At 38.5% G+C, this 24,687-nt stretch overlaps 1 protein-coding gene across 1 annotated transcript in view; it reads right to left on the bottom strand.

Moving 5' to 3' along the window:
• Positions 1-23,259, bottom strand: part of LOC129281823 (organic cation transporter protein-like) — a 32,118-nt gene extending 8,859 nt beyond the window's left edge. Inside the window, exons 1-6 of the mRNA XM_064095589.1 lie at positions 23,110-23,259; positions 7,690-7,820; positions 5,511-5,679; positions 2,599-2,702; positions 1,753-1,907; positions 547-715 (exon numbers count right to left, since the gene is read on the bottom strand). Coding sequence (XP_063951659.1) covers positions 547-715; positions 1,753-1,907; positions 2,599-2,702; positions 5,511-5,679; positions 7,690-7,820; positions 23,110-23,259 — 878 coding nt within the window. The remainder of the gene's footprint in view (positions 1-546; positions 716-1,752; positions 1,908-2,598; positions 2,703-5,510; positions 5,680-7,689; positions 7,821-23,109) is intronic.
• Positions 23,260-24,687: the final 1,428 nt, after the last annotated feature.

Raw genomic sequence — 24,687 nt, 5'->3', positions numbered from 1 at the left:
GGCGTGGTTAGAATTAGGGTATAGTTGACGAGGACATGGGTAGTAATTATATGGTTGTTGGGTGTGGTTGGTAGCCTGGTGGTCATGGAACCGTATCCAAATGGCTTGCAAGGGACGAAATGAATACTTTATAGACACCAAGGGTTCATCAGATTCACTTAGAATACAAGCGGTTGGTCTTCTATCAATCGTTTGGTCGACACTCCATGCATTTGATTGAATACTTACGTATAGTCTTCCAAACATGTCCTAACAACGACGCATTTTGGCGTGAGCCATAGTTGATACCCAGCAACCCTTCAAATTATTTGTGCATGCGTTCTAGCATGAAACATTCTTTTTCGTTTTGATCTAAGAAATTGCATTTTTAGCATTTATCAATGTATAAGAACATCTCGTTCATGATTATTTAGTGGTCAGCTCTTTTTTTTTACAAACTGATTTCGGTTAAACTGGTATTTCGAGTTTTGAGTTAGGTGATCACCTATTTGGTATCCATGACAACTCTGGAAAGGGATGAGAAAGGTGAACATTACTCAAACTCACTATAAGATGATGAACATGACGAATAGAGGTGTAACCATGGTGATATAAAGTAACCGCCAGTCTCGAATAAAGAAGGCTATCCCAGCGAACAGGACGTATGCAATAGCATATGGAAAATTGATGAACAAGCCTGAAATACTGCGTTTCGAAATGCCCACAAACTCGGTCCCTGTAAGATAAAGTATAATCTTTTTAAATAAGATAATTACATGGAGAATATATCGAAAATTTAAGGCTTACTTGACTGGTATCGGTCTCGTGGGCTGTGATACTCATAATAGCGAAATATTAGGCCTTTCCTGTCTAGTGTCTGTTTGTGGGATGTTTTGTATTGTCGGAGCCTTCATCGGTCTGCATGTTGCATACAATAATTTTTGCCATGAAAAACTTTATAGCAAATAAACAAAAATCTGGCAAATTTCTGCCATTGACAGTAACACATTGAAAAACTCTGACGAAAAGGTCAGGGTTGATCTTTTAAGCAATGTGTCCCATATCTGGTGTCCTTGTGGGCTGTTTAGGCCTATATCTGTAGTGTTGGACTCTTAAACCTTATAGTCTGATTTCTGTCTCATTGACTATAATCGTAACGTCGAATTAGTGAACCTTAATTCCGTCTGGTGTGAGTCTTATTTGTTGTTTACTCGTAATTCAATGATTTATTCCATTTCCATTCAAAACATAATATAAAGTAATATAAATCAGATACAATTTTACAGATGAACATTCTTACTCCGTAAAAAAAAAAAAACAGTATAAAACTGAGCATAAATGGAAATGATGTCAGACTCATGAGTATTTATATACCACTGTTTACTGCCTGCCTGTCTCGTGGGCTGTTGACTCGTAATATCGAAATATTGGGCCATTATTAACTGTCTCTTGTGAGCATTTGCAGTCTATACTCGCGGTTCTTCGGTTTCGTGAGTTTGGATCATAATTTCTTACTGACTTTCCACTCGCTTTTTTTCCATCAAGGTATCTGAAAACAAGCCACACGATAGAAAGCTCGCTAAGCTGAATGATCGTGAAGATATTCACACGATACAGAGAGCAATGTTTATTAAATTCAGTTAAATTTGTATTTTTTACCTCCCGTTTCAACTCAAATAAATCTGTTCTTACCCTTCCATCTTTAAATCAATTTCCTTTGGGGTAATTGCGCCTTCCAAGTGTATTTTTTTAGTATCTTACCCGGGACCTTACCTAGGACATAAGCGAGGAGATACATTCCCATTTGGCTCATGCCTTCGCAGAATCTCATCAGGACAAAAACCCAATAGTTGTGAGCCAATACAAGACCATAACCAGATGCGATCTTAATGACGAGTGTGAATATGATCATTCTGTGTCTCCCAAACCTATCAAATAAAAAACAATTATAAATAAACATAGCAACAAACATTTAACAATCACGACTGTCGATCATGCCAATCATGAAAAAAAATCTGGGATTGGGGCAGGGGAGGGGGGGGGGGGCTATCAGCAGTTATAAAACTTCATTGAAAAAAAAGAATGACAACCTATGAAAATTTGAAGTAAAGGCAGCAAACCTACCTTTGTTTTAAGGCAATTCAATGGCGTACAGATGAGAGAGAGGGGTGGGGGAACACCCCCAATATAAATTTTAACGAACAAGAAAATAGGACAAAAGATTATGTAAAAATCTTTCACAAAATTCTATTTTTGTATTTAAAAATTCCAACATATTTTGTAGCTCGCAGCTTTTTAGAAATTTGCCCCAGAAGACATGTCTTGCCCCTTAAATTTTTGGGGGGCTCATTACGCCTCTGTGGCAAATTAATTCATTGAAATTTGAAGCCTTCCAATTTTTTTTAAAGAAAAAAATGGTAACATTAATCTTATAAGCTTTGTCTCATTTTTCCTAAAATTAATGTTCTTGAAATGAGGATTCGATAGGGATCGATAAAATGGCCGTGTCCAAGTCACCCCCGGAGTCACCCCCACACACCTTTCTAACTTTCCCTACCCCTCTCCCATTCTCTCTATTTCTATTAAACCCCTCTCCCTCCCACCCCTCCCCTCATATACCTGTCTCCAAGTGAACCAAATAAGGCGCTTCCAACCAAGTAACCTCCGTAATAGAAAGACTGTGGAAACTGGACATACTTTGCGTCAGCACACACCAAATCCATCTATAAACAAAGGGTAAAATGAAAACACAATAAAGACTTATCATTTTCCTTATTGATCTCGACTTTTTTTATCTCGGAATTATTATGATTAACGCCTCTCTTACATTATTTTTTTTTGCTACGATTTTGTTAGTCTATATTTTTAGCCATGGAATAACACCATGAAGGTCATCTCCGATGGGACTGGGAATCGAATCTGGGTTATAAACGGATTGCGACACCTTTACCCAGGGTGACCAGACATCCCGTATTTCCCGGGATCGTCCCGTATTTTGCTCCTTTGTCCCGGCGTCCCGACAAACCCTTCCCGGGACGCCTGTTTGTCCCGTATTTCAAAATATTGAACATAATGTAGTGAACATTAAAAGTAACAAATTTTCATTAAATAACCAACAGACGAAGCAGAGACAAGAAAACAATCGATAACTGTAAACTTTTCCGAAACTTTTGCAAGTTCTGCGGAGATTTTCTTGCTAACCCGATACATTGCAAACGAACTGGACTCCTGACTGACCGTGACAGGCTCACTAGCTAGGCATGTAGGATTGGAGCAGATTCTCAATGATGCAAACAATCTCACATGATAAACAGTTTTTCCACCAAAATAATCACAAATTCGGCGGGATTTTTTTATAATTATATCATGGATTCTCAGATTACTGATTTGGAGATGTAATCGGAGGAACAGGTTATGAGTTTTCACAACTAGATCTCGTTGTTTCAGCTTTCGTTTTGAGTCTTGTTGTGTATGATGCCGCGAAGTTTCATCTAATTTTGAAGTTTGACAATGTTTCACTTTGAAATTTTATTCAAGTTCATTTCTAAAACATTTTAGTTTTAAGATTCTTTAAAAATATATTAAAAAACACCAAATATCATTATGATTTTTGTTAGATGATTGGACTTTTTTGTTTGCTTTGAAGTTTGAACTTTTCTTTCTTTTCTATCCTTTTTTCTTCATCCTTCTATCCTTCCTGCTTGCCCTTTTTGTTCCATCTATCTGTATTTCATATATTTTTTTTCTTGAACCTTTCTCTCTATGTGTGTTCATATTTCTTTCTCTTACTTTCCATCTTAAAATTTTATTTTTTCATTTCCTTCATTCTTGAAGTTCTTTCATTAAACTTTTAATTTTTTGTTTCCTTCCCCCTTCCTCTCCTTTTTCTTTTCGTTCTTTTTCTCCTTCCATTATTTTTTTTCATTCTCTCTTCCCTTCCCTCCTTTTTTTCATTCTTTATTATTTTTCCTTCTTATTCTTTTCCCTTATTCTTTCGTTCCCTTCCTTCCTTCCTGTTTTTCTTCTTTCTTTGTTTGTTGCTTTTTTTTCAAAGAATGAAATTAAAAAAATCTTTCCTTCATTCTTTTTTCTTACTTTCTTTTTTCCTTTCTCTCCTTCATTTTGCCTTTCACACATTTGTTCATCTTTCCTTCCTTATTTTCTATATTCTCAAACAATGACGGAAACATTTTTTCTCTCTTTTATTCTTTCTTTCATCCTTCTTTTATTCTAACTTTCTTTTATTTTTTTTATTTTTTCCCTTCATTTTTCTTTCTTTCTTCTCAATTCATCTCTTTTCTTCCTTCTTTTCTTTCTGTCCTTCATTCTTTCGTTCACCCTCCCTTCCAATTCTTTATATTTTTTTACAAGTCTAATACTGTGTAGCATTCTTTGTTGATCTTTTTTGTCGATTGTCCCGTATTTCATTTTGTGAAATCTGGTCACCCTGCCTTTACCGACTACAGGGCACGCATTCCCATTTTATGGCCGGAAGCATGTTAAAGGACAAGTCCACCCCAACCATTAGTTGATTTGAATAAAAAGAGAAAAATCTAAAAAGCATAACACTGAAAATTTCATCGAAATCGGATGTAAAATAAGAAAGTTATGACATTTTAAATTTTCGCTTAATTTCACAAAACAGTTATATGCACATATACTGGTCAGTATGCAAATGAAGAGACTGATGATGTCATCCACTCACTATTTCTTTTGTATTTCATTATATGAAATATGAAATATTCTCCTCATTGTCAAGTGAAAGAAAGATTAATTCCTCCCTGAACATGTCGAATTAGCATTGTTTTAATACTATATGGTTCAGTCAAGTTGGTCCTTATTGTCAAATCTGTAAAAAATGAAATATTGTATAATTGAAACAATAAAAAACAAAAGAAATAGTGAGTGATGGACATCATCGCCGATCTCATTTGCATGTCACTGAGATGTGCATATAACTGTTTTGTGAAAAATAAGCGAAACTTTTAAATGTCATAACTTTCTTATTTTACATCCGATTTTGATGAAATTTTTAGCATTTTGCTAGTTGGATTTTTCTCTATTTATTCAAATCATCATTTTTCTGGGGTGGACTTGACCTTTAAGGAAGACAAAACCTATTTTGTATGCGAATTATTTAGTTTCCTCACCAAAATACGCTGTTGGTGCACGTAAGCATAGGCGGCGGAGCGGGGGGGGGGGGCCTGTCCCCCTAAATTTGTGTTGATAACCCTTTTTTTTGCTTGTCAATTTAATTTCCTGCGTCCCCCCTAAATTCAGGTGGACCCCCTAAACTTTCGTGCCCCCCCTAAAATCTTGGTTGATAACCTTTTTTTTTTTTTTGCCTGTCAATTTTTTTAACTTTGTCCATCCCAAAATTTCAGGTGGCCGTCCCCCTAAATTTTTTGGCTACCGCCGCCAATGCATGTTAGCGCTTTGTTTCACTTAAATAAAATATACGGATGTATACAATTGTCATTTCTTGACCGATATTGTCTTTAAGTTTTCAATTCAAAGTAACTTGTCTTTACCTCTTGGACGAAGGTCCTTGTATATTGGCTTCGGTCATACTCCCAGCCTGCATCGCAAGGTATCACATCCGGTTGATCAGTATCTCTTCCAAACTCGTGGGTCAATGGGTTGTATCCAGGTGTGGCACTAGAAGCCACCGAAACACTAGGGTAGTCAGATATGTTATACCTGTTCAACAAAATAGAAATAATGATCATAAACACAAAGGTAATGTTCTGATAAACTAGGTTTTATCTTAGTCTTAACTAATATCTTAAGCGATACTTCTATGGAATGCTTGGCTTCATAACATTTCTTCCATATTCACAATATTTTTGTATTTTCTTATATTCTTCCGATTTCGTGACTCATTTGATTTTTTGACACCTTTTGGCAGCAGAATAAGAATGATTTTCTATTAATGGTGAATGAGTTGACAACTGGCATTCCGTAAAAGTGTCGTCTAATTAAGTTAACTGGTTTAACTAAACCATTGTTTTCAGAATACCACCCATTGAAAATAAATTCTATGATTTCATGTTCCTACAGGTCGAAACACTATCGAATCCGACCGCACGGCCACGACCTTGAAGCAGACGATGAGACTCTCACGCACGCTCTCAAATACGCACACACAAGAACAAAACACACCTATATCCAAAAGAAAGCAATAACAAATTACCGATTTTGATCGGGGAGAAGAAGAGAAGGATTCGGAACAATGTCTAAAATTTTATGAGTAATGTAGAGAAAAATACGCTGAAAAAAAAATGTCTTGAAAATTAAACGTTAATGCGAGCTTGATCACACGGTCATGATGCATCAATCTCGAATCTTCATTAGCAACTAATGGAATAAAAGTTAACTCTTTTTCGATTATTTCAAATTTTTAAATTAAACTTTCTTTAGCGTCAAAATTATTTATTTTCAGCTTTTACAAAATTTGACAAAGTACCATTTCTCCATAGTTGAAGGACACACCTCGAAAAGCAAATTGCCACTTGAACTGAATCTGATTTACTCAAAAGACATAACAGGAAAGATATGGACATGAACAGTGTAACGTCAGATTTTGCTCCAGTCACTGTAACTTTTCTCAAGATTCTTAAAATAGTAATAGCTACATGTATATACAAGTATTATACAGTGCGTCCCAGAAAAAACGAAACCGAGACTAAGCGATGATTTATCATAACTTAATCACAAATACAATAGACAAATGACCTACCATTGTAAAGCTTAGAATCTCCCCTTTCATCTGAAATTACTTAGATTATTTCTCATTCACGCATGAGTGAGCAAAAACAATTTGAAGAGGGGATACCAAAAAGTCATTTGGCGGGCTGTATCTGGGTTTCAAAAAGAAAACCACATTGTCAAAAAGTTCAATATCTGCTCTTTAATTTGATACCTCAATTACAGAAAATGGTCAAGAAGTAAAAAGGTTATGCGTGAATGAGGAATACTCTAAGTAATATCAGATGAAAGAGGAGATTCTAAGCTTTACAATGATATGTCATTTGTCTATTTCATTTGTGATTAAGTTATGATAAATCATCGCTTAATCTCGGTTTCGTTTTTTCTGGGACGCACTGTATAATGAGATATCGGAATATAATATGGAAAGCACATAAAAAGTTTTACATGACGTATAACCGGGGAGTTCAAGACCCGGCCGCGTCAGACCTGGTGTTCAACGATTTTTAAAAGGGATAGAAGCAACGTCTATCTGGCGCCGCTCAGATCGACTCAGTGGCCACCAGGCCATCGATCAATTGGACAAAATGAATTTCTGGAGGACTTCTATTTTGATCAATAAAATATTGATTTTCATTTCATTTTCGTTAATTTCTTTAAACATATATCTGCCCTTTTTATTAAATGAATTATCATGAGACAATCACAATATCCAGTTTCACGATTTATCCAAATCATCAATACACACTTTTCACCCCAAGGTGAAGACTTCTACAAGTATAGGCCTACGCATATGATCGCGTGTTTGAGAATTTGTACGTGATGAAAATGATATAAGATTTTTCCCCCTATTTTTATGTAATTTGTTGATGTAAATCTTCTCTTACAAGCGCCACACTCACACACGCACCCTTCGCAGGTAAAAATCTGGTCGCCATGTTCGAGGCAAAAAGTATGAATTACAATCGTGACTTCCCCTTTTATGAAGGATTTTTCACTTACCGTGCACATTTTTGGAACTCTGTGCTACTTTTATTTGCATTTATTAATGGAATGTTAAACATCTTCTTTGTGTTGAGATCACACGGTGCTCCATACTCCTCCTCGCAAACTGTGTCATTCCACCATGGCACCTAATAATAAACAATGTTAGGAAGAGATGGGTCGTATTGAAAATAAAGAAAGTGTATTGCGCGAAAGGTGGGGGGGGGGGGGGATCAGAAAGAGAGAGAGGGGTGCATGGGGAAAGAGAGACGAATGATGAGGTTAACATATACATAACACAAAATATTTAATGAAACCCGTAAATGTGAAATATAGGATGAAGCATCCTCTATTTCATTACATTTTCATGTATTTTAAACAAACCATCTTTTTATACTCGTCTGGTGTAATGAGCCAAAGAATTTGAGGGGCCAGATATGGCGTACAAGGCAAAATTTATTAAAAGTTGCGAGCGAGAGAAGCGAATATTGTACTGCCATTTCAAACACTTAATAGCGGATTTAATGAAATATGTATGACAAGTATTGATTTTCTTTTTCATTCTTTTCTAAAACGAACAACCATATTTTGTATCAAAAGTAAACAGCTCGTGGAAATAATCATCATACTAAGATGTGGAAATACTTATATATATTTATGAATATTTCATATTGCATTTTGATTACATTTCTACCACAAAAATATTTATTACATGTCGCGTTTTTTTTCAGGCCGGTATATATGCCTACAGCAAAAAAAAAAATCAGCCCTTCAGCTATTCTTTCATGGGCATGGGGGCACGTGCCCCCCCCCCCAATCGGCTGGCCAAAAAAAACGGGGGGGGAGGAGAAAAAGAGGGAGAAAGGAAGAGAAAATTAGTGGAAAAGAAGAAATTATTGTTCATTATAATGTTATATTATAAGTATGTAATGTTATATTACATAAGAAAAAGCTTTTTCATAACTTTATGAAACATATTTTGCTCAGGGCCTATGTCTTTATTGTTCCTGGTGCTTGCATAGTCTGTTTAACGAGATATATGTCAAGTCAATATACACCAAATATATTTCCTCGCACTTTGAGTTATTGTTTTATGTAGTGACATGTGCTTCTTTTTCATCACTACTTAAAGCGATTGCCCCATTTTAAGGTCTTAATATAAAACATTTCCTTTCTGTGCTTACGTTCGCATTAGTGGATTGGTGAGATATGTCTGCTCATCATGAATTCCTAAAATCAGTCCTTAAAATGTCCCCTTTTCTGATCTGAATATCCAAAATTTTCAGCTCGCGCTTCGCGCTCGCATTATTTGGTTAGTGATATACATATGGTCTCGGAGTATTCCTACAAACGAGCCTTAGAATGCCCCCCTTCAGGTCTGAATTTCCAAAATTTTCAGCTCGCGCTGCACGCTCGCAATATTTGATTAGTGATTCGAATATGATAATCATGATTACAATGACTACAAAAAGTGCTTCATGTGTTTAGATGTAATTCTAACAAAATCAGCAAGCGCTCGTATTGGCACTCGTATTAGATGACTATGGTGAGATATTATAGTCTTAATGGATTCCTTAAAAATAGTCCTTAAAATATTCATGTTTGCGGTCAATATATACACAAATTTTAGCTCGCGCTTCGCGCTCGCATCATTTGGTTAGTGAAATACGTGTGGTCTTCGTGAGTTCCTACAAACAAGCCTTAAAATGGCCCTTTTCAGGTCTGAACTTCCAAAATTTTCAGCTCGCGCTTTGCGCTCGCAAGTGATTAGTGAGATGCGTATGTTAATCTTGATTACAATGACTACAAAGGTTTCATGTGTTAAGATGTAATTCTAACAAAATCAGCAAGCGCTTGGCGCTCGCAGTAGATGACTATGGCGAGATATGTATACTCTGAATGGATTCCTAAAATATAGTCCTTAAAATTTCCCTGTTTGGGGTCAATATATTCAAGAATTTTAGCTCGCGTTTCGCGCTCGCATTGTTTGTTCAGCGAGACAGGTACGTATCATGATTATAAAAAATTGGCTCATAATGTCCCTTTTAAAGTCTGAATATAAAAAAAATTTAGCTCGCGCTTCGCGCTCGCATTATCTAATCAGTGAGATACATAGCCGTTAAAATGTCTCTATTAGGTCAGTATGCATATACCTGGCTACTGAGCGCGCGAAAAGCGCGCTCACTAAGTGACAAAATATTTGCTGGTGCCCCCCCCCAAAGCCGTGACCCACGGTACGCCACTGAGAGCAGGGATGTGTTCTAACCTTTGGTTCTAACACATCCCTGATGAATCGAGCGAATGAAGTCACTCGCCGTTGCGCTCACACGGGGTCTCGCCAACTCTTCTTCTTCTTCTTGTTTGGTTTGGATGACAACCAGTCACGAAATTACTATTTTTGCCACTGCTTTTGGAACCCCCCCCCCTCCGTGGACTGCTAGGTCCCGGGGGGGGGGGGGAATTGCGTGTATATCGCATACGGGGATGTGCCGCTCCATTGGGTCTTTTTTTTTGCAAAAAAAATCCGTAGACATATGGGTCTTGCTACTGCTAGAAATCCTCAGCCATGGGTCCTATTTTTCAACTGAATAATCCTTATAGACATGGGTCCGTTTCTGAAAAAAAAAATACTTATAAGAAACCACAGGAAAAGCCCCCGGGAAAGCCCCGGAAATGTCTATGTTAGTCCCGGTCGAGAGTACGAGTACCCGGGACGAGCAGATTCTACCTGTAGTATTTCCACATCTTAGTACGATAGTAATGTGCACCGGGGTACATGTAGTTCACTCTAGTATGTATTTCTGGCACACTCGGCCGACCGTATACAGTACCGTACATACATATTGCATGCATGCAGTGCATGTATGTTGTTGTTATTTTGAATAGGCAAACTAGTCAGTTTTGACTATTGTTGCCTTGTAAAATTGCTTTTTTTTTCAAAAACAGAATAATTTCTTTGTTGAATCTATATCAGTTAGAAAAATAAAGGAAAGAGAGGAAAGAAAAGTTCCTAGGAAATCGTGCAAGACCATATCTCCTGCCCTGTACAGCACGTTATCCTGACAAGCCCGCTCGAGGTGCATTTCGAGGGCGTCTCAGGAGTACAAAAAATTGTATTCCCTATATGTCTCTCAAACGTGAGCAGGGGGCGCTCTATCCGATACCTCGGAGAACTTCAATTGAATTTCCGCAAGTGAATTTTTTGTCAAATCAGATCAATATCAAAATTAAAAAAAAAACCTATTTATAGTAGAGTAAATACTGACATTCAAGGGCCATATGATAAAGTGAAAGTGACAAGAAAGGCGCATACATAGACTAATTAAGTGAAAACATCGATTACATCATAAACAATTACCCCCAAAATTATGAATAATTATACACCTTGATCAAAAAGTATCATCACGAAATATAATGATTTGCTACAATTTATTATCTTTAGTCTTGATTACACCCTGTTGTAATGGTTGCCATCCTTGCAACCAATTTTGAAATCTATGAGTCCTTTTGAAAGATCTGATAAGTGCACTTTGTGTCTTTACTGCGAGATTCTCCACTTTACGTTCCGCATCAGAGATATTGTTAACATTTAATTCAGCAAGTAATAGTGCTCGTTGAATCTAGGGCAAACATATAAGAAATGGTATATCGTTTCTCTTTCATTACAGAAATCACACTTTCCAGTTGTGTGTCTTCCCGTCTTAAAAAGGAAGTCGTTTAAACCCAAACCTCCCAAACGTAATCTGTGAATAATTTTTTCACCACTTTTGTCTGTGCATAGATAATCAAAGGGTGTTTTTTCGGAGACAACTTTCTGGTATTTTCTTAATTCTGAAGTTGACTTGTCCCATCTCTTCTGCCATTCATTTCTTGCAAGGACTCTTACAATCTTTTTTGTTTCTTGGATATTCAAACCCTTATTAATCTCTATTTCTTGTTTTAGGGCTGCCTTTGCATAGAAGTCAGCCGTTTCGTTTCCATTAACCCCACAGTGAGATGGAATCCACTCTAAGCAAATCAATGTACCTTTGTATTTTAGACAAGTAGCGGTAATTATGATTTCTCTAACGAAATTATCATCGTTGTTTTCGTTCACCGCTTCAACAGCACTCAGAGAGTCAGTAAAAATTACCACTTTATTATATACATTCAAATTTTCCAACCACTGTAGTGCCAAGACAATGTCGACCAATTCCGATCTATACGATGATGTAAAATAATTTTGCATTCTTTTACATTCCATTATAATTACCCGCATAGCAGGCACGTAAAAACAAGCAGAGGCGTTGCCGTGTGCCGGGTCTCTAGAACCATCAGTGTAAATATGGAGATTCTCTTTCCACTTTGTATTAATATACTCCACAGTTGTGTTGTATTGATAAAAAACGTTATCACTTTTGGACACAAGCTCATGCAGCTTCAATGACACTTCTGGTAGAGAGAGATGCCAAGGAGGCATGGGTGTATAAGACTGAAAGGATTCAGTTGTGTAGTATATCTCATCTTCCAAAACTCTTAAACCAAAAGGTTTTCGTGCTTTTTTATTTTTTTCATATTCAAATTGCCAACAGTTTTTCAATGAAGATTGGAGTGGGTGTTTGGCGTTTTGTCTTATTTTTGCTTTGTAAACCTTGCTAAGCATATATCTTCTCAGATCGAGTGGTAATTCACCAGTATCTACCTGTAAGGATTCCAGGGAGGTACCCGGCAACGCCCCTGTGCACAATTTTAAAGCCTGCATGGTATTGAATAGTCAACAAGAAGTTCTTCACATGATCATGAGCTGAATCATATGCTTCTGCTGCATAATCCAACAATGGCCTGATGACCACTTTATAAAAATTCAAAAGGCTTTTATAGCTACTTCCCCACTTAGTTCCCACTAGTCTTTTCATTATATTTATTTTCTTTTTTGCTCTTGTTACAATCATATTTATATGTGGTCTCCATGTTAGCTTTCTATCCAGTACTACTCCTAAAAATAGATGTTCGTCCTTTTGTGGTAAGGGGACCTCATCTAATTCAATCTGTACACATTTGTTAGTGTTACTAAAAAGCAAAGTAACAGATTTTTCTTTAGAAAGGGTAAAACCCCATCTGTTGAAACACTCATTTAGGATATTCACATAGGATTGTACTTGTGTTTTTAGAATATCAATGTTTTTTTTCCCCACTTTTCCATATTACACAGTCGTCTGCGTATACAGAAATATTGACAGATTCGTCCATTGGTATGTCCGACAACATGAAATTGAAAAGGACTGGACTTAGGGAACTACCCTGGGGTAGCCCTTCCTCTATGTTCTGTATAACTGAGAGGTACTTATTTACCCGGACCTGGAAAGAGCGCCCACTTAAATAGTTCCATAAGAACTGAACTATGTTGCCTTGGAAACCAAGTTTATTCAGTTTATAAATCAAGCCTTCCTTCCATAGTCTATCATAAACCTTCTCCATGTCAAAGAAAACGGCCAGGGCATGTTCTTTATTCCGTATACTTTTTTAATGTCATTTTCAAGTTGGGTTATATTGTGTTTTGTGCTTCTTGCCTTTCTAAAAGCACTGTGGCAAGTTGGTAACAAACTATGTTTTTCCGTAAACCAATCCATTATTTCTTTGATGATTTTCTCAACTATTTTGATGAAACAGTCATTAAGAGCGATATAGGCCTGTAGGAAGAAAAGTCTGTAGCTTCCTTGTGTGGTTTCAATATTGGGACTATGACGCAATGCTTACATTGGATGGGAACAATTCCTGTTTCCCATATGTTATTAATTATAGTTAACATTATCACTCTCCCTTTGTGTGAGAGATTTTTATATACTTCATACCCAACGCCATCTTTGCCTGGAGAAGACTCTTTACATTTTTTAAATGATATTCTCAATTCATACAACGTAAATGGTTCATTAGGCCCCCATCTCACTAGGAAGGCGATCGTGGCGACCATGGCGATCTGTGTAAATCCCGCAAATCGTAGCAGAATCTTCCTCGAATTATATTTTTAGCCTGCGAGACGATTGCACTGCAACTTCTATGCGACCGACCTGCGCTGAAGGCGATGGTAATACGCTGAAAGTACGACGATGCCACTTTCTTGCGACGATTCGAGGCAGATGTGATGCGCTTCTTCTGCGATCAAAGCGATCGTACAACGAGGCTCATACGCTAATTAGGACCTCGGTACGGTGGTGCTACGAATGAAGCGATTATGTTACGTTCATGATGGGCTCTTGAAACGATTTCAAGCAATCGGCATACTAATCGCGGCACATGACACATTTTTCAGTCGATTGCCAACCTCCGACCAACATGGATGTCCAGAATTTGGTTGGACTTATACATCTTGGCATTCTAAAAGAACATCAGTTAAAAGTTGAATGCGAGGACAGGAGAAGGAGGAGGCCAAAAAGATACAGGGTCCGATCCTGGCTGTCACCTAAGTCATAATATACAATATTTTTAAAATTTCATTCAAAAGATGTCGATGAGCCTAATAGTTAATATGAGGGATGCATCCAGAATTTCATAAAAGAGCATAAAAATCTTTGATATTCTGTTTATTTTTTTCCACAAAGTTTGTCACTCAAAAATATTTGGTAAATTCCTTTCAAATTTGCTGACAAGAAGTAGTCTACTGATGTGAGAGCACTCATAAAAAGGGAGGGGGAGGGGGCACAATGCCAGAATCTCCCTAAAGATTGCCTTTCCCAATCAATACATTAGTGATCGAATCATTAACAACATTTTATGTTGTCTACTGTCACTGTGGTTAGAATTCAATTTAATTTCAAAACATAATCAATTTATTTATTTCGGCAGAGGTAACCCATTTCGTCATCAAGACAAGTGAGCGTCTTTTTTCTCTTTCCAGCTGGCTCAGCAGTAAGATTTTCATCCTCCTCCTGTACCCCCTCCTCTTCCTCCTCTACCTCCTCCTCCTCTACCACCACCATAACCCCTTGATCTTCCTCTTCGACCGCCGGCCTAAGAGGGGTAGCTTGGGCAGCTTTCCCGTTTCTGGTCCTTTTTCTGGGAGGTATGTTTGAAAACGCCGTGATATCGCCTCGTAATCTGTTGCAAATATGATAATCCGCCACCATCGGCACGGCGTTTTATAGCAGCGCGGACGGTTGTTGCGCAATCTCTGCCCAGTCATCAGCGGCGCAGCAAAAGCGCAACGCGAACGCCTGTAGCGGGCTGAGAACGTGTGCCACATGCCACCCAAAGAACCCGGGGGGCCACTTCCATTCACGAGTGGATACCATGCGCGACCATGGGGTCTCGAAAAGCACCCTAAACACGTAATTTCCATATTCTGAAAATGCACCCCTTAACAAGTATTGGCGCGTGAAACCCTACCCTTAACAAGTATTGGAAACAAAACGATACTCTTGGCAAATATTCCCTGAAATGAACCCCTAAACAAGTACAGGAATGTTTTATTGTTACGGGTCCTTCGGTCATCGGCTTTACCTTATTTGGTTTAGTACGACCCCACTTTCTACACCTCGCGCAAATCGGACTCTAAACACGAAGTGTTGGGGCAAAATGGACATCCTTTATAAAACGTTTTAATTTTGTTTTATCATTCCCGCAAATTCGACCCTAAACACGTAATTTTCCTAGCAAAATAGACACCCTTTTTTCGTTATTTTTGTGTTTTTGACACCCTTATCACGTTACGTACGTAACGTGCCCTATCGTGAAAAGGACATCCTTTTTACGTGTTTTTTTGGTCGCGCATGGTATCCACTCGTCAATGTAAGTGCCCCCCCCCCCCCCCGGGCCAAAGAAGGAAGCGTCGTGGTGGAAGCTGTGTGAAGCGTGTCGAGCGCAAGGCAGTCGCCTTGTAAACGGAATATTGGGAACGGGCCTGAAAACCACGGGCGATCGGTGCCGCTTTTAATGCGCTTATACTACGCTTTATGCGTTGGGGCTCCGTTACAGCTACGAATATGTCGTTTGCAATACGCTCATGACTCGATTGTGATGCGCTTTAGCACCTCCGCGATCTCGCTACGTAAGTTTTGAACATGTTCAAAATTCTGTGGCGACCATAAAGATGGTGGCGATCCTTGCCGCTTCAGAAAAGATCAAGGTACGACGGAGAAGATCGAAAAGATCAAGGCACGATCAAGCTACGTTATACCACGCTTTGTCGATTTTTGACGATCGCAGTGGAATCGCCATCTAGTGAGATGGGGGTATTAAGGACACTACTACCCTCAGCATCACCAACTAATGATATGATGTCCTCACATTTTTTAACAATATCTTTTTGTTCAGGGGTAAAATCCTTGCCCTTAAAACTATCGTTTATGTTTTTAAAGTGACTGGCAAAAATATCCGCAACGTCATTGCCAGTAATAACAGGACTATTCTCTCTTATGAGAACAATGCTTTTCATGGGCGAAATACCATCATTATTGGCCTTTTAATCATATTCCAGATCTCGGATAAAGGGGTAAAACGATCAATGTCTTGACAGTTCTTTTCCCAGTAAACTCTCTTGGCTTGCCTTAAAGTTTTCTGGGCAATAGATCTTTTCTTCTTGAGATCCTCCAATAAATCTGGAGGGGGTATTACATAACTTTTCAATTTGCCCCTTGCTCTATTTCTCTCCTTTATTCTAGAGGAACATTCTTTATTCCACCATGGTACAGGGTTTTTCTTAATGTTCTTGGTAGCTCGATGTCCTTTCAAATTTTCCAGGGTAATCTTAATTGATTCCATGAAAGTATCGAACTCTATGACCTTGCCTCCATTCTGTAAGGTATTCCATTGCTCATCAGTTTGCCGCCTAATTTCATCCCAATTTACATTCTTTGTGGATAGCATTGAACTGATAGACTGGGAGTGGTCGATCTTTGTTTGCGTACCATTCCCTATCAGTACGTTCAACTGGCTTAACAATGGATAATGGTCAATTCCAAAACTGTTGTTCAGGACTTGCCACGTTGTTTTGTTCGCTGTACAAGGAGGGGCTAGTGTTAGATCCAAACAAGTTACCCGTGTGATAGTCTACTCTAGTGGCACTTCCATCATTTAAGACAACACGATTTCTCTCGTTTGCAAATTCTTCTCGTTTGCAAATTCTTCCACTACTTTACCATTTGCATCTGTTTTTTTTACTGCCCCATAATGTGTTATGGGCATTAAAGTCTCCCAATATTATAATGTTTTCCCCCCTCATCTTTCTAAAGAGTTCATTCAGCGAATCTGTGCTAAGTTTGCTGCACGGGTTGTAGAAATTAACTACATTTAAAACCTCATCATCCAATAAAATTTCTAATGATATGATCTCCAGATCATCGTGTTTAAAAACACTTTTGTAGTTTAGTGAGGAATGGACGTATATAGCGCAGCCCCCCCCCCCGGACCCTCCTTTTCTATTCCTATATTCACATACGTAATCTGGTATCTGCATGACCCTCCCCTCTTCTAACCAAGTTTCTTGTACACAAATAATTTCTCAGGGTCTTTTTTGTTGATTCAAAAATCTAATTAACTCATCCCCGTGACATTCAAGACCCTGTGCATTCCACTGGAGAATGCTGAATGCCACGAGGGTGATCAGGCTAGTAGAATAGGCTGCGAATTGACTGTAAATAATCAACGTCTGTGGGATGTAAACCCAGAGTATCTTTCAAAATATGCGTTATTTCATCAAATGGATTACAGTCAGGCTTTGTTACTATTCTGATTAGTCTAATAAAGAAAAAAATAAGTGTGATGTCTGAAGCACCTTTCAAGAAATTACTATGCGTTTGGTCTATATTCTCAGACTTTTTGCTTGTCACCTCTGTTTTGGTAGAAAATTGCGAATCCGAGACGATTTCCATTTCGGTTTGATCAGAATCTACATTTACTTTCTTAGTGTTTATTCTGTTACTTGCATTTGCTATTTTTTTTAATTTCTGCCTTGTTTACAAGATGTTTTTTCTGCTTAATTTCCTAGTCTCACTGCTTGTGCATATGAAATGCGATTTTTTCTACTTTAATTTGCTGCACTTCTTGTGCTTCTTTTGATGCCTCGCAACCTTTATAAGCAGCCGAGTGGTTGCCATTGCAATTTACACATTTGAAATGTTGTCGCTCCAGCTCGCAATTTCCTACCGAATGCCCTATAGGCCACACCTGGGGCACCTTTCCTTAGCACTACATCCACTAGCTAAATGCCCGTATCTTTGGCATTTAAAGCACCTGGGTGCTGGTGGAATGTATTCTTTGACTCTTTATTTTCTGGAAGCAAAATTCAACATGTTCTGAAATTTGGGGGGATAGAGAAGAACAATATTACTGTCTTTAGGGGCTTCAAATCACCCTCAATTCTTTTTTCATTCTCTCAACCTTCACTACTCTGCTTTGTTCTAGCTCCTTCAGAATATCTTCCTCAGAAGTTTCTAGAGAAATTCCAAATATGACCCATTTCGAGGCGTAGGTTTTTTCCTCTATTTTGACTGGAATATTGCCAATCTCTGGTATCTGAGTTAAGGCTTTACGTTGCTTCTCATTTTTACACTTTACTAAGAGACCCTTCCCGCCACGTACAAACTTAATGAAGTCACGGGGAGACCTGCAAGCCTTTGCAATATCCTTCTTGACAGTTAGCTCATTAACTACACTAAGGTTTTTATTTCTATCAATGGGTACTAAGAGTATACCTTTAGGTGGTCGGCTTTTGGGGCATTTATTCCTGTTTTGAAAGGAGTTGACGGCGGTGTGCCAAAATCGGTATCCGCTGCCAGCTCTTCAACATCACTTTAACTACCTTTAGGCTTCTCTTAATCTTTTCTTGGCTAATTTTAGTTTTCTTATTACTTGAAAACCTCCCTCCTCCTCTGGGGGCTTGTGGTGAGTTAGATTCTCCGCCACGTTAGTGGCGCCCGCCATTTGTGGTTTGGCGGGAAATTTAAACCCTCGCTATATCTAAGTGCAGAGTGCGTATAAAAGGCCCAAAATGTCAGCTTACCCTTCTGCAATCCGAATTTCCCCTAAATTAGCACTAGCAAAATCCAAAAGGATTCAAGGTATAAATCGTAATTCCTATATACATCCAAAAGATAGTACCAAATCGAAAAGGAAACAGCATAGCACAACACAACTCGACTCGACGTTGTCTATCATCTTTTTGCATTGCACATTAAATATTGGTTGCATGGATATATCATTACCCAAGCAGCCATGGCGCGGGGTTTACCCCGGGATTTACGGCCTGGTGAAGTTCAGAGAACAAAGATTCTGCACTTTCTAATCTGGAAATTGGGTCTATATCTTTAAAAAAAATCCTTAGGCATGGGTCTACATGTATTTTGAAAAAAATCCTTAGACATGGGTACCTGTTCACGGTCAAATGACCCTGAGAAAGGGGCAAGGGGCAATTAGCCCCGAGCCTCACACCCCCGTCCAATTATAATCCCAGTACCCCCCCTCCCAGGTGCTAGTCTCATCTCAGCCACTACTTGATAAATATAGCAAAGTCACGAGGCCAAAAGGTAACATCTCACCGGAAAATGCAATGAGGCTGAAACGGCTGTTTAGGAAACTATAGGAGTCCTGTCCATCTCAAATAATTCCGAAAGAATCTATCAAAAGTGGATAAAGTGTGCCGTCTGTTGTCATTTACCATGTTTACTACCAAAAAAAATATGAATATGCCTATATGTAAATGTATGGGAAACCAAACTTCCGAATTTATTTCCCTGCATTTTCTCCTCAAGAAGGATAAAAATGTCCTGCGCATATTGTAGCATATCCTATGTGCAGATTTACCAATAAAGAGAGAAAAAAAATCACTCACGCAAAACGCAACCAAAAATCATATGGACCTAATAAAATACCCAATTGATGCTTGTTTGTAAGAATCAAGCTAACAACTGTCTTCAAAAAGTTCCTTTCCTGGTCAGTATATTACAAATTTCAGCTCGCGCTTCGCGTTCGCGTCAATTATTTAATTAGATTCACATCATTTTTCATGAATACAAAAGCTGCCTTCCTTTGGGCACCTAGGCAGCCTAGCTAAAGACGGGGTAATAATAATAGCAGGGCCCGCTGGGTGAACAGTTTTCAGAACTGAAGTGGCTTCCCTTGGCCTTGGTAAATAAATATACCTATATTATTATTATTATGTCTTATAAGCCTACATGAAATTTCCAAAAGTTTGAGCTCGTGATTCGCGCTCGCAACATCTCACAAGGATGCCCTTTCAATAGGTCCATAATTGACCAAAAAGCGAGTTAACTTCAGATTTGAATATTTTCCAAACCTCTCGCTCTCTACGCTCGCACGCGAAAAATAAAACCTAAATATATACCTTATCAATCAGAAATTACTTAATAATAACTTAATCAACGTAATTACTACACAACACACAACCTCTTTACACAGATGATAAACTCATGGTGAAAATATCCGTTTGCACCAAAATGCCCTTTTCGACATATAAGTGCCCTTTTTGGCTTTGTCCCCCCCCCCAACGAAAATACGTTCCGCCGCCCCTGATCCCATCCTTTATCTTTCCTACTTCCCGCCCGCTCTATTTCCGCTCACGCAGATATTTTGTTTGAAATCTTATGAAAGTTTCACAAAACGTCTGCAAAGTTGCCCATAGCGACGTGAATATTTCCTCTCTTTTCACTCCGTTGTCCCACGTGATCTGAATCTGCAGAGGAATTTACCCTTTCATTGATAAAATAACAAAGGATGCTATTCAGTCTTTTGTGGGAATTTATTCATCCTAAGAGTTTGTATTTAATATTGATGGTTTTTATCAATCATTTCAACATGAAAGGAATACAATTGATTTTGAAAAGGCTATTCATCTGGTTTATAGGTCATTGCTTAAATGGATGTTTAACCGTTCTATTACTGTTCTGGTTTTGGTTGTGAAAAGCTTAATGTATAATTATGCTTTCTTTAGCATAAATTTACACAGTAAGCCATAGGTCATACTCAACGCCGTGGGAAATCATTTTATGTACAACATCAAATCCTCCAATTTGTGGATTATTCCATCAGAAAACTAATATCTGATTACTTGGAAAAAAAAAGCTTCTTGAATATGTTGGAAGTCTTGGCATTACCCAACAGACCAAAATGCAAGCTTTTCCCCATCAGATTCATAATGTTACTTAAGTTTAGAGTCCATAATTGTTAAAGACAGGTAGCTAAATGTAGTAAAGATTTGCGAATTTTTAAAGATACTTGATATACTTTCAAACCGAGCCCCATCACTAAAAAATATTGGACAATTTGAACGTAAAAACTGTCAATATCATGTAAGTAATAATCAAACCTTGTTTTATATATTAATATAGTAATCCCATGACCAAAATCCAAACCAATTAGAGCAAAACCAATTGAAACCAGTTGGCCAACTTGTTTCAATAGGGAAATTGGAACAACTGGTTCCAACCAGTTGGCAATTGGTTTCAATTGGGTTCCAGTTGTTCCAATTTCCCTATTAAAACCAATTGAATCCAATTGGAGGCAACTGGAACCAGTTGAAACCAATTGGTTTCCAACTGGATCCAATTGGAACTTCCAGTTGGAATGAACTTAATTGGTTACAAATTAATTAGCATTTGCACTAACTATTGCTCATGCCAACACAGAAGCAGTGTTATTATATATGTATAATAATACCAATGTAAAGGGCATTGATAAAATACAGACTTTTATATGTATATATTTATATGGAAGATCTTCAAATATATGTATTTTTATTTGATGTAATTTGGTAAAGGTTAGTGGTGTACTTATTATCTTTGAATATGTTGTCATTATAATCTATAACATTTATGAACATGGTTTTCACTGCTAAGTATTATAAACACTTATCTTAAAAAAGTGTGGTACTTGAAATTAAAAAGAATTAAATAGATACATTGTAAATGATGATGAATCTCATAAAACATTAATCTGTGCACACTGGCAGATAATATGCAAATTAACTGGTTTCAATTGGATCCAGTTGGGTAACTGGAAAATTTCCAATTGCAAACCAATTGGAAATAATTTCCAGTTACCGAACTGGTTCCAGTTTTATTTCCAGTTTAATACCCAACTGGTTCCAATAAGCCAGTTCGTAGTTCCACTCTGCGCATGATCAGAAGATTCTGCGCATGATCAGAGGAAGGTCATTTGTACTTAAGTGACATGTACCGTGTTTACACTTAATCGGCATTTGAATCGGCTCGCGGTTCTGAACCGCGAGCTGTAACAACGTGTAAACGCAATCCAAATGCCGATTCTGCATCGGCATTTGGTTCTGAACCAAATGCCGATTAAGTGTAAACACGGTAATGGTGGTTTAAAATTTAATGAGATAAGCACCAAATTCGATGTCTTGATTATTCATATATTCTTTTGAATTGTGTTTTTCATTCACATCCACACAAAAATGCGTCCACGACTGACTGGTATATTTCACAGTTTGCCAAGTACATTGTACAACATCCTCTAGTATGCATTCAAAGTAGAAATGCAACAAATAACTTCATAGAGTGTTCATTGATGTGCTATTCTAGTCACCTGGTCTATTCAATTTCTTCATCCCGCAATGTAAGGCATGCATACGTAATATCTTGCTTTGAAATCTACCTATCTTAATGAAAGAAATGAAATGTCATTTGACCAAAATTGTCCCAAAAGTAACTACGAACTGATCTATTAGAATTAATTTCCAGTTACCCATCTTTACAGTTAGAAGTTATCTCCAGTTACCCAATTGGTTCCAGTTAGGATTTCCAGTTGCCCAACTGGTCCCAGTTAGGATTTTCAGTTACCCAACTGGTTCCAGTTAGAAATCATTTCCAGTTGGAAGTCATTTCCAGTTACCCAACTGGTTCCAATTAGGATTTCCAGTTGCCCAACAGGTTCCAGTTAGGATTTCCAGTTACCCAACTGGTTCCAGTTAGAAATCTTTTCCAGTTGGAAGTCATTTCCAGTTGCCCAACTGGTTCCAGTTAGGATTTCCAGATGCCCAACTGGTTCCAGTTAGGATTTCCAGTTGCCCAACTGGTTTCAATTGGTTTCAACTGGAAATTGTTAAATTCCAGTTAAAACCAATTGAAACCAGTTGAAACCAATTAAAACCAATTGAAACCAGTTGGATTTTGGTCCTGGGAATGAATGGTCTGTGGCTTTTATTTTAAAGCATGTAATTAAATCATTCAGGATGACACTTCCCTTAGCTTTATTCTTACAAGCGACACCTTCATTGATTTTTTTTAAATATCTTCCATTTTCGCAAAAGTTCATTTCCGACATGAATTCAATACAGAATTAATTTGCCACAAAGGATGAGAAAAATAATCATGGAGGCCTTCATTAACTATATACACACCATATTTTTCCATGTCAGTGATTTCGTATGTGAATTTTAATAATGGGGATAAAGATGAATTGATTGAAGAGAAAAGAAAATATCGTTACCTGACACCAATGGTCTGACTGACCCATCGCGAAAATTTGGATGAGGGTAGTCCATGAGCAAGGTATGGCGAACAGACAGACTAGGGCGTAGGTTCTTCGCTGGTAAGGGCCGAACTCCCCGAGGACATGGAGAATGTCGTCAAACTTCATTCTTGCAAGGTATACTTAAGAACGAACCTCCGGACAGGGTTAGAAGCAGCTAACTAAATGAGAGATGCAATGCCGCGTTTGTGTTACGAATGCATTACAGTAACCAGCAGCTCAATGAAAAAGAGGCGTTGCTCTGTGCCCCGGGTCTGTGCCACACAATTAATACACCACTCTAGCCAAGGCGAGGCCCCATAGAAAAAGGACTAAAGGCCAAAGGGTCATTCTCAGAAAAATGCACCAATAAAAATTGATGTGGAAAAAGTTGTAAAAAATGAAGTCTGTAGAATGGGTTAAAAGATGCATGTTCCGAAAGTACCATGCATGAGAAAGTGGCAACAGAAAAGGGGCAAGTCGCTGTTGCGTCAATTTGAAGTAGTGACCGGATTAACTCAAGCACTGCAGTGGCGGATCCAGGGGGCACAGGGGGCGCGCCCCCCCTAAATCTAAATCGGCGCCGGACAAGAATAATCAGCGCCATTTGGTTATAAATCGGCGCCAGTCAAGAAAAATCGGCACTGCCAGAGTCTTAATTAACCGGCGCCGATCAAGGATAATCAGCGCCACCTAAATCTAAATCGGTGCCGGACAAGAATAATCAGCGCCATTTGGTTATAAATCGGCGCCAGTCAAGAAAAATCGGCACTGCCAGAGTCTTAACCGGCGCCGATCAAGGATAATCAGCGCCAAATCTAAATCGGGCCGGACACGAATAATCAGCGCCATCTGGTTATAAATCGGCGCTGCCAGAGTCTTGACCGGCGCCGATCAAGAATAATCAGCTCCACCTAAATCTAAATCGGCGCCGGGCAAGAATAATCGGCGCCATCTGGTTATAAATCGGCACCGGGCAAGAATAATCGGCGCCATCTGGTTATAAATCGGCGCCGGTAAAGAAAAATCGGCGCTGCCTGAGTCTTAACCGGCGCCGATCAAGGATAATCAGCGCCATCTATATCTAAATAGGCGCCAGAAAAGAATAATCAGCACCACCTGGTTAAAAATCGGCGCCAGTCAAAAATAATCGGCGCCTCCTGGTTCTAAATCGGCGCCAGTCGATTATGAATTGCCGCTGCCTGAATCTTACGTGACGTCGGTAAAAATAATCAGCACTACTTGTTCTAAATCGGCGCCGGTCAAGACAAATCGGTGCTGCCTTTGTCTTAACAGGCGCCACCTAAATTTAAATCGGCGCCGGTCAAGAATAATCAGCGTCCCCTGGTTCCAATAAATGGGCGCCGGTAGAATAATGAAAAGGGGCCTATTGCCAACCAAATCTAGATCGGCGCCGGTCAAGAATGATCAGCGGCACCTGGTAATACATTTTATGGTTGAATGGTCATAACGAATAACAAAGCTTATCGCATGCCCTTACAGAGTGGACTGGGGCGGGGCAGTTGCCCACAGATGTCATGAAATCTTTAATTTGTT

The sequence above is a fragment of the Lytechinus pictus genome, chromosome 2 (genome assembly GCF_037042905.1).
Source record: "Lytechinus pictus isolate F3 Inbred chromosome 2, Lp3.0, whole genome shotgun sequence".
NCBI lineage: Eukaryota > Metazoa > Echinodermata > Echinoidea > Temnopleuroida > Toxopneustidae > Lytechinus > Lytechinus pictus.
Note: the sequence above shows the minus strand (reverse complement) of the source record. Positions and strands in the feature narration are given on the sequence as shown.